This window comes from Lissotriton helveticus, chromosome 10 (genome assembly GCF_964261635.1).
Source record: "Lissotriton helveticus chromosome 10, aLisHel1.1, whole genome shotgun sequence".
In the NCBI taxonomy this organism is placed as follows: Eukaryota; Metazoa; Chordata; class Amphibia; order Caudata; family Salamandridae; genus Lissotriton; species Lissotriton helveticus.
The window spans coordinates 280361226-280377528 of NC_136071.1; the positions used below are offsets into that span (position 1 = coordinate 280361226).

At 44.1% G+C, this 16303-nt stretch overlaps 1 protein-coding gene across 1 annotated transcript in view; it reads right to left on the minus strand.

Moving 5' to 3' along the window:
• NKTR (natural killer cell triggering receptor) overlaps positions 1–16303 on the minus strand; it is a 511856-nt gene that overhangs the window by 97542 nt on the left and 398011 nt on the right. Inside the window, 3 exon segments of the mRNA XM_078665314.1 lie at positions 4651–4746; positions 8533–10701; positions 10703–11353. Coding sequence (XP_078521440.1) covers positions 4651–4746; positions 8533–10701; positions 10703–11353 — 2916 coding nt within the window.

Sequence of the window (16303 nt, forward strand, 5' to 3'; positions counted from 1 at the left end):
AGTGGAATGGAGTAGACTGGAATAGAACAGATTGTAGGAAGGTGGGGGGGTAGACTGGTGCACTGGAGTTGAGTGGGGTAGATTGGAGTGGGGTAAGTACTGTGGAAGTGCCTGAGTGACATATATTGAAATAGCGTGGAGTCGAGTGGCCTGTTTTAGGGTGGAGGGGCATGGAGTGGCATGCCGTGGAGTGGCGTAGAATGGAGTGGCATAGAGTGGAAGGGCATACAGTGGAGTGGCGTAGTGTGGAGTATGCATGATGTGGTAGCGCAATGCGATTACAGACAACACAATTTAAATTGAAATAACCATTACATTTGCACCGAAATATGGTTTTACAACACACAGACCATAGTGTGCAACTTTCATCACAAAGTACATTGATGTGTTTTGATCGTATTCAAATATTTGTTTCCACAACACTTCAGAATAAAAATAAATTTAAAAAAGGTGGTTCATTTATACTCATTCTGATATATTCTGAAACATCAGCACAGTTATTTGTTTTAGTTCTGTACTAGAGAAAAAAACAGACTACACCCTCTCCTCTTACACAGGAACGTAGCAGGACTGGCACATAAATGATCTCACTATGAAGTAAGAAAAAGAAAAGTAAATACCAAGATCCCTTAGAAGGAAGAGCATGAAACTTGACCTCTGTCTCTGAATGCACAGCAAATGTGACAAGATAAGAACAAGATTTAAAGGCCTGTTTACAGAATGCAAGTTTGTGGAAGAATAAATTAAAAGGGAGGGACTAACTCAAGCTGGGCAGCCTAAAACAAATAAAACAAGCACATAGAAAGCCCAAAAATATGTGAGTTACTAACCACAAAGCCAATGGCAAGCAATGGGGGGAATGCTTTCCTGGGTCAGATTTCTGAATGTCACCAAGATGTATTTAGCGTCTGGTAGACTTCGACCAAACAAAAAACACTCTTTCTAGATCTAGATCCAACTTTCTTGCAAATTTGGAGTAAATTAGGTCAGCGGATAAGGCTGTAGCTGTGTCTAAAATTCCTCCTTAGAAAACAAATGGCGAAAACGTTTTGGGACCTCTTTTTTTCCCCTCAGCCCATCCCCCCCAGCCCCTTCCCCCCTTTTGACGGATCACCCGAAACAAAAAGTAGCACTTGTCATCGAGATTCGTAAAACGCTGCCAAAGTTATTAGCAACACCAAAATGTATTACATATCTGCCTAATCAGAGAACTGGTAACTTGACTAAAACTCATATCTGAAGTAATGCTCGTATAATAATTATATCAAATACGAACTGCCTATGTATTTAACTATGATACAAAGTCAGCCATTGCTTCGTGGTTAATACACAGTAATACACGTACCAAAATTCCCGAGAGTGAGTGAGTGAGTGAGTGTGTGTGTGTGTGTGTGTGTATATATATATGTATGTATGTATATATTTTTCCCAAAGTGCCCGTGAGCATTGGAAGGCACTCAAACCGTTCTTGTCAGCGTAAGTCCATGAAGAAGAGGCGAATGCCTCGAAACGCGTCGGCGACACATGCTGGTGGAGTCAATGCGGCTTTGCATCGAAATGAATAAGATGGTGTTGAGTGCCTTCCAATGCTCACGGGCACTTTGAGATATATATATATATATATATATATATATATATATATCCCAAATTTGCCCTGCAAATGAGCCCGCACTCCACACAGGTAGGTTGATCACCAACATTTATTCGAAGAAAGCAAGTATTTCAGTCCGAGGCTTTTCCCCATTTGCTGCCTGACGCGTTTCAGAGAACCTTTCTCCTTTCTCAAAGGCATGGCAAAGAAATCACAGCATTCAGAGCCCACAGTTGCCGCTTCCTGCTCTGTTAATTAAATCAGCCTCTGGTGTGCTTTTTTTCATTTTCTTTCAGCAGGGCATTGCGGTACTCGTAGTTTTCATTTAATTAATACCCTCAAGTGGGTTTCTGTGTCTTTCATTAATTTAAAAAGGGACAGACAGAAAGTCCTGCTTGTCTTTAATTTTAGATACCTGCATTGGCGTTTTTTCTCCTGGCATAGTTCCAAGTCACGAACCCATTCTTTTTAGGGCTGTGCGTCGACTCCACGGCTTGACCTGCCGTTCATAAATCACCCAAATTTGCCCTGCAAATGAGCCCGCACTCCACACAAGTAGGTTGATCACCAACATTTATTCGAAGAAAGCAAGTATTTCAGTCCGAGGCTTTTCCCATTTGCTGCCTGACGCGTTTCAGAGAACCTTTCTCCTTTATCAAAGGCATGGCAAAGAAATCACAGCATTCAGAGCCCACAGTTGCCGCTTCCTGCTCTGTTAATTAAATCAGCCTCTGATGTGCTTTTTTTCTTTTTCTTTCAGCAGGGCATTGCGGTACTTGTAGTTTTCATTTAATTAATACCCTCGAGTGGGTTTCTGTGTCTTCCATTAATTTAAAAAGGGACAGACAGAAAGTCCTGCTTGTCTTTAATTTTAGATACCTGCATTATATATATATATATATATATATATATATATATACATATATATATAGATATATATATATATATCTGCTCAATTTCCCTCTCAAGCAGGAGAACGGATCGCACTCAGTGGATAAGGTCAGTTATTCTTTAATCTTTTTTAAAAATTGTAGCAACAGGACGCGTATCGGCTTCGCGCCTTCCTCTAGCTCTCACTTTCCAGCACAATAATTCAAATTTAAATAAAGTTTTGATTGAATAACATCATTTCCTGTGGTAAACAACAACGATGGACTCCATTTCATGCTAAAGATGCGGCCATCTTGGAGTGTATCAATTATGACTACTTTAAACAAGTGGCTTTATAAACACATGAAATAAAGTGAAAAGAAAATATCGAGCCCTGGATGGGCATAGTCAAACATGATAGATCATTTTGCTGAAACATGCTATCATTTTGTAATCATGAGGCAAAGATATCTCGCCCAAAATCATCATATTTACAAATGCATTTTAAAATTAAAAAGAAGTATTCACTGTTCACTCTTTTAAACCATTATTCATGATGCATAATGCATGATCATTTTGTAATAATAAAGAAAAGGTATCTCGCTCAAATCATCATATTTACAAATGCATTTTTAAAATTTAAAAAGAAGTATTCACTCTTCACTATTTTAAACCATTATTCATGATGCATGATCAACCATTGGTTCGTTCAAAATTAATCATACATTCGGCTCTGCATGTAATGATACCTACATAGGCTGGGACTCACTTGCCTAGATGTATTGCTAATTCTTCTTCTGTGTTTAACCCAAAGAGAGTTCTCGTATTTAGATCGATAATGTATCTCGACTCAAGACGGACTAGCTGGATTTCCCTATTTCCGCCTCTTTCCTTGATAGGAACTTGGTCAAGGCAGAAAAAGCGCAGAAGATTACGATCCCTTCTGTATTCTTTCGCAAAGTGCCTTGCCACTAGCTAGTTTGGGTCATGATGTTGTATTGCCCTGGCATGTTCTACAATTCTCCTCTTTACTGGGTGAATTGTGCTGCCTATGTATTGCAAATTACATGGACATATATACAGTAAACACAGAAAGGGGTGGTACACGTTAAAAATTTGGTAATTTTTCTGACTAATGATTTCCCTGGGACTGAGTAACTTGTTTGCTTGGTACTTGCCTTGCATGCTTTGCAATGTCAAGTTTCCCAGTCTCGGTGTGTGTGGAACTGAATCAAAATGACTATGCACTAGGAGATCCCTCAGTGAACGATTCTTTCTATATGTGATTTTTGGATAGCAGGCTAACTCGTTCCCTATGATCCCGTCTAATTTTAGAATCTGCCAGTTCTGTTTCATGATGTTATGTTTTTCTTTCGACTCTCTCCAAAAGGTTGTAATAAATATGGGTGTATTGTCTTCCTTCGCAAGTATCTTTTGCTTGTCTTTGAGAAGGTTAGTTCTGGGAAGTGTTCAAACTTTGTCATATGCCTTTTCTAATATTTGGTCCGAGTACCCTCTTACTCGGAACCTTGACATGGATTCGTAAGCTGCTATGTCAAAATCAGTAGATATTGTGCAATTTCTTTTGATACGGAGCAATTCCCCGTACGGAATGCTGTTCTTAAGAGATTTAGGATGACAGCTGCTGGCTTCAAGAATCAAATTTCCTACAGTGGCCTTACGGTAAAGGGATGTGCATATATTACCCTCTTTGATGAAGACCTTTAAATCTAAAAAGTCAATCTCAGTATCACTAATATTGCCACTGAAATGCAGGTTCACTGTGTTGTCATTCAGATGTTTGAGATATATATATATATATATATATATATATATATATATATATATATGTATGTATATATATTTTCCTTCAAGGATTTGGTGAAAACAAATATTTTGTGCTCAGGAAGTACAGAGATGCAGTCATGGTAATGATAAAGATAAAATAGATTAATGAGTTGATTCTGCAGACAGTTTAAAAGGCATGAGTACTATTAGATAAAGCGGATTCTTTTTTCAATAAATGACTTTTTGCATTTGTAAACAATTTCATACAATTGAAACTGAAAAGGTAAGAAAAGTGTTTAGCCATCAGTACTGAAGAATGTAAAATGTGGCTGAGTAAGTGAATATTTTTGTATCTGAACTGCGCAAAATTTGTGATCAATAGATAAATCAGAGGAGCTCACCTACGACTTCTATACCGGTCTGAGGAGTAACTACGACCTCTTGCTCGATGTCTACTGTCCCGTCTTTTGCTGTGACTTCTAGAATAACTTCTTGACCTACAATTGAAATTCAGTTTTAAATGTATATATCAGTGCCAGAACAATATCTCCCTATTCTACTATACAAGTCAATTTAAACAAAAACCTGACAAACTATGTATTGTGACATAATTGGAGTACAATTCTTGAAAACATCCACCAAAAAAAGTATGATAGGTTTACTTTTCATATCTATTATTAAATATTGTCTGTAACATTTAATATTCACAAGACAAAGGCTGTCTGATTCTTTATCGCAGTAGGGACGCACCAACCTCTAACAGAGACATCCTTAAATGCATTTTCCTTCAAGCAATCACTAGAGAACTCATTCTAATATCCAGGATCGGTAAAGGGTAAAACAAATGGACTAAACGTTAACTTGAACAAAGCTAATCATGGTCAGAAAGATCAAGAAATCTGGAACATGATATCTGAATGGTATACAAATGAAAAAACGTATCCAAATACATATACATGGGAGTAGTAATGGACAGTCGGGGTCATCACTCCCACCAATTTATAAAATCAAAAGCTTCTTCCTTATTGCACGCTTGCCGAAGTCTCGCCAAAAAACCCTGGGGCCTCACTTTGGACACAAGTGTAAAAGTTATTTTACCAAAGCTGCACATCAGGTGTAAAGAAAAGGCCAGGGTCTTGGGTCAACTGATTATAAACACCTACAGACTGGTATTTCGCCTAGAGACTCTGTTCCCCAGCGCAAATATGACCAGAGTTTGGCCTAATATAAAAATTTATAGAAAGAGGAGGGTCCTTTGCAAAAATCTGTTTAAAGCTAAGAACAGCAAAGGAAAACTCATTAGAACACCAATTGTCTCTGCAGGTGTCAAACCCAAGCACGAATATACCTGTACATGCTTTTTTTGAATAGTCTATGCAGAATCCTCAGCTCACCGATTTCTGAGTCACACCTGTCACTTCCAGTACATTTACACTGCTATTAACCGCGGCGCGAATTCTGCGGCGGTGCGGCGGTTTAAAGGAGTGGGCGGGGCCGCGTAGGCCAACGGACTTGCGCAGCACTACCGAGGTAATGCTTGCGACGGCCGTTGGCCGACGCGTGCAGCGAAGGTGTTAAAAAACATGGAGTGTTTTTCATCAATAGAAGACAAACAGCAAATTGTGAAGCGTGCGCATGCTTGGATGATCATTAACAACTATTCAAAGTTCAGGTGACAACCGGTCCCGAGCATGTGTTCTTCAGAAACCATCAAAAACACTTTTGCAATATCAGCTTAGAGGCTTGCCGACCTTAGATTTTGTTCCAATAGGGTGAAGTAAAACGACAATCAGCCACTGTTGACTGTGTAGGAATTACAAGGAATCCATTGTCCATTTAGTCTGCATATAGCCTGACTTTTTACGGGATAGGTGAATTGTCTTAAAACCTCTTTTTAACCAGTGTGGAATTTGTTCTTGCAAGCATGCAATTTAGGCTTGTGATGAAGCAACCAATTTACGTCAGCTAGCACGATTCACGAAATTTATGTCCATTGTGGAAAATAGAATAAATTAAATCTGTACTTTCTGAAAAAGAATGTTGAACTGCCAAAAGGCCAGGTTCCAACAATCCCACCGCATTATACCAACGTTGTGTCATCCTACTCCTAACTGAACATAAACCAATAATTAATATTTTGATGATCACACTGTAGGATTTAATTTAAGGAATCTTATTAGCACTTTTTTATTGTCAGTCATTTAGTCTTTTCAATTGGATAATCAGATGTAACAACCAGAATGTTATCACTGCTAAACTATATTATGTTTTTATTCTTTCATGCAAAGGTTTTAATTAACTAAATCATTATATAAATACATTTGAAATTAGAGAACGTGTGCTTCCTGGTACCCCTATAAACATTGACTTTTCAGGTGTTTATTTTACTTGTACCAGACATTTTTGGTGATACAATCATCTAGTTTGAAATATTTACCTAGAATGTTGAATGAAAGAAATAGGAAAAACACGGTTAAACTATGTGAGTGCATGCTAAGCTGGGTATTTAGCCCTCATAAGAACTCTGGAATGTTGAGAGCGCCATTGAAGATAATGGAGTAACTCCGGGCTTATAATGGCTAGTATAAGCCTTCTGCTGCAACATTCTAATGTTTGTCTTTGTTTCTCCCTTCTAAATTTACAGCATTTTACCCCAAGTTGGCGAAAGTTCTAATAGCCTTATAGCCCATGTGCATCAGGCTATACTGGTTGTTAAAGGCCCTCTATCTACCTCGTTGAAGGCCCTCGCCTGCAGCTTGAGCCCATAACTAGGTTTTAACAACCGGACAGCCCTCAGCAGCAGGCTATAAGGATATAGAATTTATTCACAAGGAAATATGATGTGTTTATCGGGAGGAGTTTCAGAAGCAGGGAACCAGGCTATGCAATAAAACTTGTTTATTTGATTTGATCTTTCAGCCAAAAAAACGTGCTCCACATCTGGTTCTTGCATCAATCTGGATCTAGATGCTCTGTTTTCACATGTATGGTTATTATGGCCACATTCAGAATACATTTTTAGTGGCGGAAAGTTTCACAGATTCCACATTGCCCTCATTGAAACTTACAAAACATAAGAAATGCAGACAGTCTCCCTCCTCCATGGTGGCTACTTCCACCCAGTGCTGCGGAGCTGGCAGACATTTGCCACCCAGTTCAAGGTCAGTAACCTCATCTGTCCAATCTTAGTAACAGACAAACTAGAGACTTCTGAGTGTTAAGAATCTAATTTATCTGTGCCTACTTAACTCCTGTCAGGCTGTTTCATGCAGGCCTAATCATTGACCCAGTCTGCTATGCTGTTCTTAAACGCCTGCAGATTTCTTTTACATTGGTGTGCTTCTGCCCTATCAGAGCTCGTTACTGGGAGGCGGTGGTGGTGAATTGTCAGAAGTATTGGGCCTGGTGCTGGAACTCTCCCCTGTGCTGATCCTCTTGGGGGTGGATGATGGTGTGGGGGGCTCTAGAGCAGACACAGCTTTATGGAAACTGCTCTTGTAGTGGGTAAAAAAGATACTACCGCCCAGTGAAGGTCTCCAGGGCCCCATCGCTAACATTACGGAGGAGCAGGGTGGACTAGTGCGCGCAACAAGACAAAACCGATGTATGAGGCCAGGGGTTGTTCGACTAAGCATGCAAAAGTTTGAGGTACATGGTTTGCGGCTTCGGGTATGGGCACTGGAGTAGAATGAGAATGCAACAGATACAGGTCTCTTGTATATGCTGGTTTGAATAAGCTAATGGGCTTGCTGCTAATTGTACTTGTCATCGGTGGGTGTGTTTTACGGACTGTGATTATGTGACATGTTCCCTTCAAAAACAACAACATTTTATTTATAATAAAAAAAGGGAATCTAATTTATAATGTAACGTAACGGGAACAGGGGGTGATACCTCATCCTTGGATAAAAGGCACTATAACCAATTTTTGTCTGACGCCCTTCTTTTTTGACAATCAACAATCAATAAACTATTCAGGATTACTAATATGCATTTAACTTCTTTAACCCAATTTAAGATTGCAGGAACCAGTTGAAGTTTATAATAAGCTTCCTCTTCCCCAATGCTGTAAATCACTCAACTTCCAATGCAATTTAACCATTTCAATGTTGCTTTTGCTTTAGACATAGCCCGTGCCCTTTTTATAAAGTGTCTGCATCTTTGCTTTTAGTTCACTCAAATAACATATATAGCAACGAAATGTCATGAAAAAATGTTCAGTAAAAAAAAAAAACATACAGAGATATGAAAGTTAAATTAAAGGAAATCTCATAATCGCATACCTGGAAGTGTAACTTGAACTTCTCGATCGACTTCTTGAGCGGCTGTAGGAGCGTGAATTTGTGCGGGAATTGCTTCTGCTGTGAGACCTACTTGGACTTCTGGATAGGCTTTTACTATCTGAATTTACAGAACTTTCTTCACTGGAGCTCTCCTGGTTTCGAGGTCGCCGATTTAGGCGGGCAGTCTTTCGAACTTCATCAAACAGGGATCCAGGTCGCACTCTATTTTTGCTTTTTATCTCTATTCTCACGCCCTGAGATTTACTTTCTTGTTCTGTGTTAGTACTGACAATGGCCATATTAACAGGGGTCAAAGCTCCCGTTATGCTGGTTGGACCCTGTACAGGTTTCCATTTATTGTCCACCACAAAGTTATGAGAATTTATAATATGTTCGTTTTGATTGTGATTGTTCTCCCCTGTCATGAGTGGTAAAGCATTATTCAATTTTCCAGTTTTGTTGTTAACTTTAAGATTTTCTTTTACATTCCCACTTTTTGTGAGATTGGGAAAGCCTTTCTCAGCATGCTCTGCTAGTAAAGGCTGGCCACTGATAATTATGGATGGACTTGTGACTAACGGGGAGGACATTTCTGCATTATTCTCTGGTGAGGTGTGATCAGGAGTACAGATATCCATATTGTCATCCGACTGAGAATCACCTTCTTTACCAACTTCACTGTTCTTTCCAGAAACAAAAGCAAGTGCATCACCCGACTCATGATGTGTTGCGGAGTTTGAAATATTTGAAGAGCTGGTAGGGTCACTAGCCTCTTTACATGGAAGGCTGGGACCGGTCAGCGGATTACATTCAGTTTTTCTACTGGTCTTGAAATTTTGAGTTGTTTTGTTTTCAGACTGTTGCCGTTTATCTTTTTTCACAAATTTCGATATTGGCTTTTCAATGACAACTTCCTCTTCTTCCTCCTCACCAAACTCCAATGGAGGCTGCCATATTAAAGCTGGCTTCCGTTTCTGAAGTTTTTCTTTCTTCTCTTTTTTCAACCTTGCCTTCTCTTTTGTTTTTTTTAAACGTGCCCTCTTTATGTTCTTCTTCGTAGACTTATGCTTGTGTTTCTTTGACTTTTCTCTGTGATTTTCAGAAGCAGACTGGGGCTTCTCAACGTCAGATGAGCCTGGCTGACTATTAGAATTCTTATCACAAATAACAGGTTTCTGAATTTCAGGGGAATGTGCTTTTGATTTCGAATCACTTTTAACATTGCAGACTTCCATCTCAGAGTCAGAACTTGCTTCACCTTCTTCCTTGCCAGAAGATGGAATGGGATCATCAGGGAGAGGCTTGCTTTCTACTTTTTCTTTAACTGGTGTAGATTCAACTTTACTGTTCGACTGTGCTGGTCCATTTGCGTTTTCATCATCAGGGTGTTTATCCAAAGATATTTTTTCTTCTTGTTTAGGTTTTTCAGAAAGCTCAGTGTTAGCATCAGTTCCTAATGCCGATTCCGGATCAGCTGAGTTTGAAATTAGATTAGATGCACGTGTCTGATCGCATTTTATGTTTTTATTGGTGTTGAAATCGGAATTTTTTGTTGCTTTTTCATGAACTGTTTTATGCATCGTCTTTTGACTACATTTTCCTTCTGTAGAATCTGTGAATTCCATAGCTGTGCTCTGCTCTCCTCCTTCATTATAATCTACAGTTGACTGACTGTTAAGTATACTTTCAGAGCTACTTTCGATTGTCTTAACAGTAAGGTTTTTCTTTTGTTTGATAGTTTTCATCTTATGATTACGTTTCACACTTTCGTTGTCCGAATTAGATGTTGATGACCTAGAACAAGATGAATTAGCACTGTGATATCTGTTCTGGGATTGAGATGTGGCCGAGTACCGAGATCCTGATCTAGAGCTAGTACGACTTCTTGACCTAGAGTAAGATCTGCTGTATGATCTACTTCTAGAAGATCTACTTCTTGACTTTTGTCGATAGCCTGAGCTCTCTTCACTATGATCGCTGTCTGAACGTGGGTGGCGCTTATTGTATGAACGGGCATAAGTCTGCTTTTTCTGGGATACTCCACCACTCTGGACGGTTCCTGCATTAGGAGTCTTCACTTTTATTTCTTGAATTCTTTCATATGATGGCTTCCAGGGCTTTAGGCCAGGTTTCCATCTTGAAGGTGGAGGGCTATCACTCATAGGCAGGTACTGTTTTCTCATTATGTTCTACAACTGGTTTCGAGAGCTCATTTTTTTTTGTTTTACCTTCAGCTCCTCTGGCGGAATTATTTTTGGGTGATTTAGAAACTGACCTGCGATGTCTGGACCTAGAGCTCGACTTAGATCTTGTTCTAGATCTTGTACTGGATCTAGACCGTGACCTTGATCTGGAGCTTGACCTACTTAAAGTTCTGGTTGAAGATTCAGATGCAGTTCTTGACCTTGAACGCTCTCTAGAGTATGACCTGGACCTGGACTTAGAGTAGGACTTGGATTTTCTTGATGATGAAGAATAAGATTGCTCTTTGTCAGATTTAGACCACTCTCTTTTAGATGAATGCCTTGAAGACACAGAGGATGAAGATGGTGAAGATGAAGATCTTTTTTCCTGACCATGGGAACCTTTAGTTCGCCTGAGAGAAGGACGAGACACTCCCACATCTTGGCCTGCTTTTTTTTCTGGCTTTGGTTGTTTAATCTTTCTAGATTGTTTCTGTTTTTTTGACTTCTTTTTATGTTTTGTCCTTCTTTCCTTTTTGCGTTTTTCTTTACTTAAGTCTGAATAATATCCATCATGTGACCAAGACCTTGATCTTTGGGATAGACTTCTATGTTCCCGTCTTTTGCCATCATTTAACCTACAAAAAAAATTACAATGTATTGCTTGAGAAAAAGCTTTGACTATGCATTATTCTTTAACTGTAGTAAAGCCAATACAATTATCATGGGCATCCGCAGAAATGTTTCCGGAGGGGGGGGGGGGCAACATTTTAACTTCATCACCATCCTCCGACATGATTGAGCACAAGTATTAAATACATTAAAAAAAATCTAATAAGACAAAGAGCTTAAATAAACAAAGAAACCCATAGGGGGAAGAGAAAAATCTTGTGAGGCGCCACAGCAGACGACCTGGCAACTGCAATAAAACAGAGGGAAAAACTAAAAATGACCGGAAAAAAACAAAAACATTTTTAATCAGGTTGATGCGGTTCTAGAGCATGGGAACTCACAAACTTTCTCTCAGGGGCCAAATTTAAAGTGTGGTTTGTGGCCGAGGGCTGCACCGGCGGAGGCGGGGTCAGTGGGGGAGGGGGGAGAGGCTAGAGCAACAAAAACAACTATGACCATGAGGTTGAACACAGGTCCCTGCAGCGGACGCCTTCGTCCACGTAGCCACCAGACCCGGCATACACACATCTTTCTTTCTCTCTCTCTGTCTCCCTCTCTCTGTCTCCCTCCCTCTATCTCTCTGTCTCCCTCCCTCTCTCTATCTCTCCGTCTCCCTCCCTCTCTCTATCTCTCCGTCTCCCTCCCTCTCTCTATCTCTCCGTCTCCCTCCCTCTCTCTATCTCTCTGTCTCCCTTCCTCTCTCTGTCTCCCTCTGTCTCACTAACTCTGTCTATCTCTCTCTCCCTCGCTCTTTCTCTGTCTCCCTCCCTCTCTCTCCCTCTGTCTCCCTCCCTCTCTCTCCCTCTGTCTCCCTCCCTCTCTCTCCCTCTGTCTCCCTCCCTCTCTCTCCCTCTGTATCCCTCCCTCTGTCTCCCTCCCTCCCTCTGTCTGTATCCCTCCCTCTGTCTGTCTCCCTCTGTCTGTCTGTCTGTCTCCCTCTGTCTGTCTGTCTGTCTGTCTCCCTCTGTCTGTCTGTCTGTCTGTCTCCCTCTGTCTGTCTGTCTGTCTGTCTCCCTCTGTCTGTCTGTCTGTCTGTCTCCCTCTGTCTGTCTGTCTGTCTCCCTCTGTCTGTCTGTCTGTCTCCCTCTGTCTGTCTGTCTGTCTCCCTCTGTCTGTCTGTCTGTCTCCCTCTGTCTGTCTGTCTGTCTCCCTCTGTCTGTCTGTCTGTCTCCCTCTGTCTGTCTGTCTGTCTCCCTCTGTCTGTCTGTCTGTCTGTCTCCCTCTGTCTGTCTGTCTGTCTCCCTCTGTCTGTCTGTCTGTCTCCCTCTGTCTGTCTGTCTGTCTCCCTCTGTCTGTCTGTCTGTCTCCCTCTGTCTGTCTGTCTGTCTCCCGCTGTCTGTCTGTCTCCCGCTGTCTGTCTGTCTCCCGCTGTCTGTCTGTCTCCCGCTGTCTGTCTCCCGCTGTCTGTCTCCCGCTGTCTGTCTCCCGCTGTCTGTCTCCCGCTGTCTGTCTCCCGCTGTCTGTCTCCCGCTGTCTGTCTCCCGCTGTCTGTCTCCCGCTGTCTGTCTCCCGCTGTCTGTCTCCCGCTGTCTGTCTCCCGCTGTCTGTCTCCCGCTGTCTGTCTCCCGCTGTCTGTCTCCCGCTGTCTGTCTGTCTCCCGCTGTCTGTCTGTCTCCCGCTGTCTGTCTGTCTCCCGCTGTCTGTCTGTCTCCCGCTGTCTGTCTGTCTCCCGCTGTCTGTCTGTCTCCCGCTGTCTGTCTGTCTCCCGCTGTCTGTCTGTCTCCCGCTGTCTGTCTGTCTCCCGCTGTCTATCTGTCGCCCTTTGTCTGTCGCCCTCTGTCTGTCTCCCTCTCTTCTCCCTGTCTTCCTCTCTGTCTCACTGTCTCCCTCCCTCTCTCTCTCTCTATCTATCTCTCTCTCTCCCTCCCTTTCCCTCTCTCTGTCTCCTTCTGTCTCACTCACTCTGTCTGTCTATCTCGCTCTCTCTCCCTGTCTCCCTCCCTCTGTCTCTCTCCCTCTGTCTCTCTCCCTCTGTCTCTCTCCCTCCCTGTCGCCCTCCACCCTCTGTCTGTCGCCCTCTGTCTGTCGCCTTTTGTCTGTCTCCCTCCCTCCCTCTGTTTCCCTCCCTCTGTCTCCCTCTCTCTCTCCGTCTCCCTCTCTCTCTCTCCCTCTCTGTCTCCCTCCCTTTGTCTCCCTCCCTTTGTCTCCCTCCCTTTGCCTCCCTCCCTTTGCCTCCCTCCCTTTGCCTCCCTCCCTTTGTCTCCCTCCCTTTGTCTCCCTCCCTTTGTCTCCCTCCCTTTGTCTCCCTCCCTTTGTCTCCCTCCCTTTGCCTCCCTCCCTTTGCCTCCCTCCCTTTGCCTCCCTCCCTTTGCCTCCCTCCCTTTGCCTCCCTCCCTTTGCCTCCCTCCCTTTGCCTCCCTCCCTTTGCCTCCCTCCGCCTCCCTCCCTTTGTCTCCCTCCATTTGCCTCCCTCCCTCTGTCTCCCTCCCTCTGTCTCCCTCCCTCCGCCTCCCTCCCTTTGTCTCCCTCCATTTGCCTCCCTCCCTCTGTCTCCCTCCCTCTGTCTCCCTCCCTCTGTCTCCCTCCCTCTGTCTCCCTCCCTCTGTCTCCCTCCCTCTGTCTCCCTCCCTCTGTCTGTCTCCCTCTGCCTGTCTCCATCCCTCTGTCTCCCTCCCTCTGTCTACCTCCCTTTGTCACCCTCTCTCTGTCTCCCACTGTCTTTCTCCCTCCCTCTGTCTCCCTCTCTCTGTCTCCCTCTCTGTCTCCCTCTGTCACCCTCTGTTCCCTCCCTCTCTCTCTCCGTCTCCCTCTATGTCTCTCTGTCTGTCTTAGTCTCTGCCCCTACCTGTCTGTCCCAGTCTCTGCCCCTACCTGTCTGTCCCTGTCTCTGCCTCTATCTGTCTGTCTCTATCTGTCCCTGTTTCCCTCCCTCTGTCTCCATCTCCGTCTCTGTCTGTCTCTGCGTGTCTTCCCCTGTCCCTGTCTCTGCCTCCATCTGTCTCCCCCCTGTCTCCCTCTCGCTCTCCCTCGCTCTCTCTCTCTCTGTCTCCCTCTGTCTCACGTCGGTCTCCCTTTCTCTCTCTCTGTCTCCCTCCCTCTGCCTCTCTGTCTCCCTCTCTCTCTGTCTCCCTCTATCTCCGTCTCCCTCTGCCTCCCTCCCTCTGTCTCCCTCTCTCTGTCTCCCTCTCTCTCCGTCTCCGTCTTTCCCTCTCTCTCGGTCTCCCTCCCTCTGTCTGTCTCCCTCTATCTGTCTCCCTGTCTGTCTCCCTCCCTCTGTCACCCCCCTACCTCTGTCTGTCGCCCTCTGTCTTCCTCCTTCTGTCTCCCACCATCTCTCTCTCTTCTTCTGTCTCCCGCCTATCTGTCTCCCTCTCTCTCTGTCTCCCCCTGTCTGTCTCTGTCTCCCTTCCTCTGTCTCCCTTCCTCTGTCTCCCTCCCTCTGTCTCCCTCCCTCTGTCTCCCTCCCTCTGTCTCCCACCCTATCTGTCTCCCACCCTATCTGTCTCCCACCCTATCTGTCTCCCTCTCTCTGTCTTCCTCTCTCTCTCTGTCTCCCTCTCTGTCTCCCTCTCTCTCTGTCTTCCGCCTATCTGTCTCCCTCTCTCTCTGTCTCCCTCTGTCTGTCTCTGTCTCCCTCCCTTGGTCTCCCTTCCTCTGTCTCCCTTCCTCTGTCTCCCTTCCTCTGTCTCCCTTCCTCTGTCTCTTTCCCTCTGTCTCCCGCCCTATCTGTCTCCCTCTCTCTCTGTCTCCCTCTCTCTCTGTCTCCCTCTCTCTCTGTCTCCCTCTCTCTCGGTCTCCCTCTCTCTCGGTCTCCCTCTCTCTCGGTCTCCCTCTCTCTCGGTCTCCCTCTCTCTCGGTCTCCCTCTCTCTCGGTCTCCCTCTCTCTCGGTCTCCCTCTCTCTCTGTCTCCCTCTCTCTCTGTCTCCCTCCCTCTGTCTCCCTCCCTCTGTCTCTCTCCCTCTGTCTCCCTCCCTCTGTCTCCCTCTCTCTCTCCCTCTCTCTCTGTCTCCTTCTCTCTCGGTCTCCTTCGCTCTCTCGGTCTCCCTCTCTCTTGGTCTCCCTCGCTCTCTCTGTCTCCCTCTCTGTCTCACTCTCTTTCCCTCTCTCTCTGTCTCCCTCTGTCTGTCTGTCTGTATCCCACCCTGTATCTCACTCTGTCTCCCTCCCTCTGTCGCCCCCTTCCCTCTGTCTTTCTCCCTCTGTCGCCCTCTGTCTCCCTCCGTCTCCTTCCCTCATTGTGTTTATCTATAATTATGTCACCCCTCTCGCCTCTTTTCCTATCTTCTCTCGTCAATCATTTCTCCCTCTTTCCTTTCCCCCTCTCCGTTTGTCTCTACTCCCCACTACGTCTCTTATTTATCTTTTTGGCTCTGTGTCTCTCTTTATCTCTCCTCTGCTCTTACGTCTCCCTTGGCCACAACATGGAGGAGAAATAAAAATTTTCACTACAACATTGTCAAAATCGAATTTTCATTTTTTTTCCCATTTTTAGTCATATTGTTCTTTAAATGTAGTTATTTCAGTCCTTTGCAGAGTTTTTTCACTATTGGCTGTATACAGCATTCTCCCCATTGCACAAACGGATGGAATTTAATAATAAAGTTTAAATTTCAATCCGGTCTGTCACTTCACAGTTGTAAACTGAGATTGTTTGCAGTAACCCCGCTCCCCAAACGCCCCCACCCGCGCCCCGTAGCTTTTTATCTGATTGTTGTGGCCTGCTGTGAGAGATTAAAGCTCCCGTCCCCTGCCTAAGACTTGCTAATTGTGTTGCTCACCTCCTGAGGCCTGGGATGAGCGGAGATGCTCCATGCTGTGCCTCCTCTGCCGGCCCATTGTCATTCTGCCCATGGCAATGAACCGGCCTCACTCTGTGGCCTGCTGAGAGTCACACTCGGCGCTGTAGCAGCCTTTCAGGTAGGAAAATCGGCCCAGGTATGCGGGCCCCATCCTCTAGAACCGGGCCTGAATCCAGG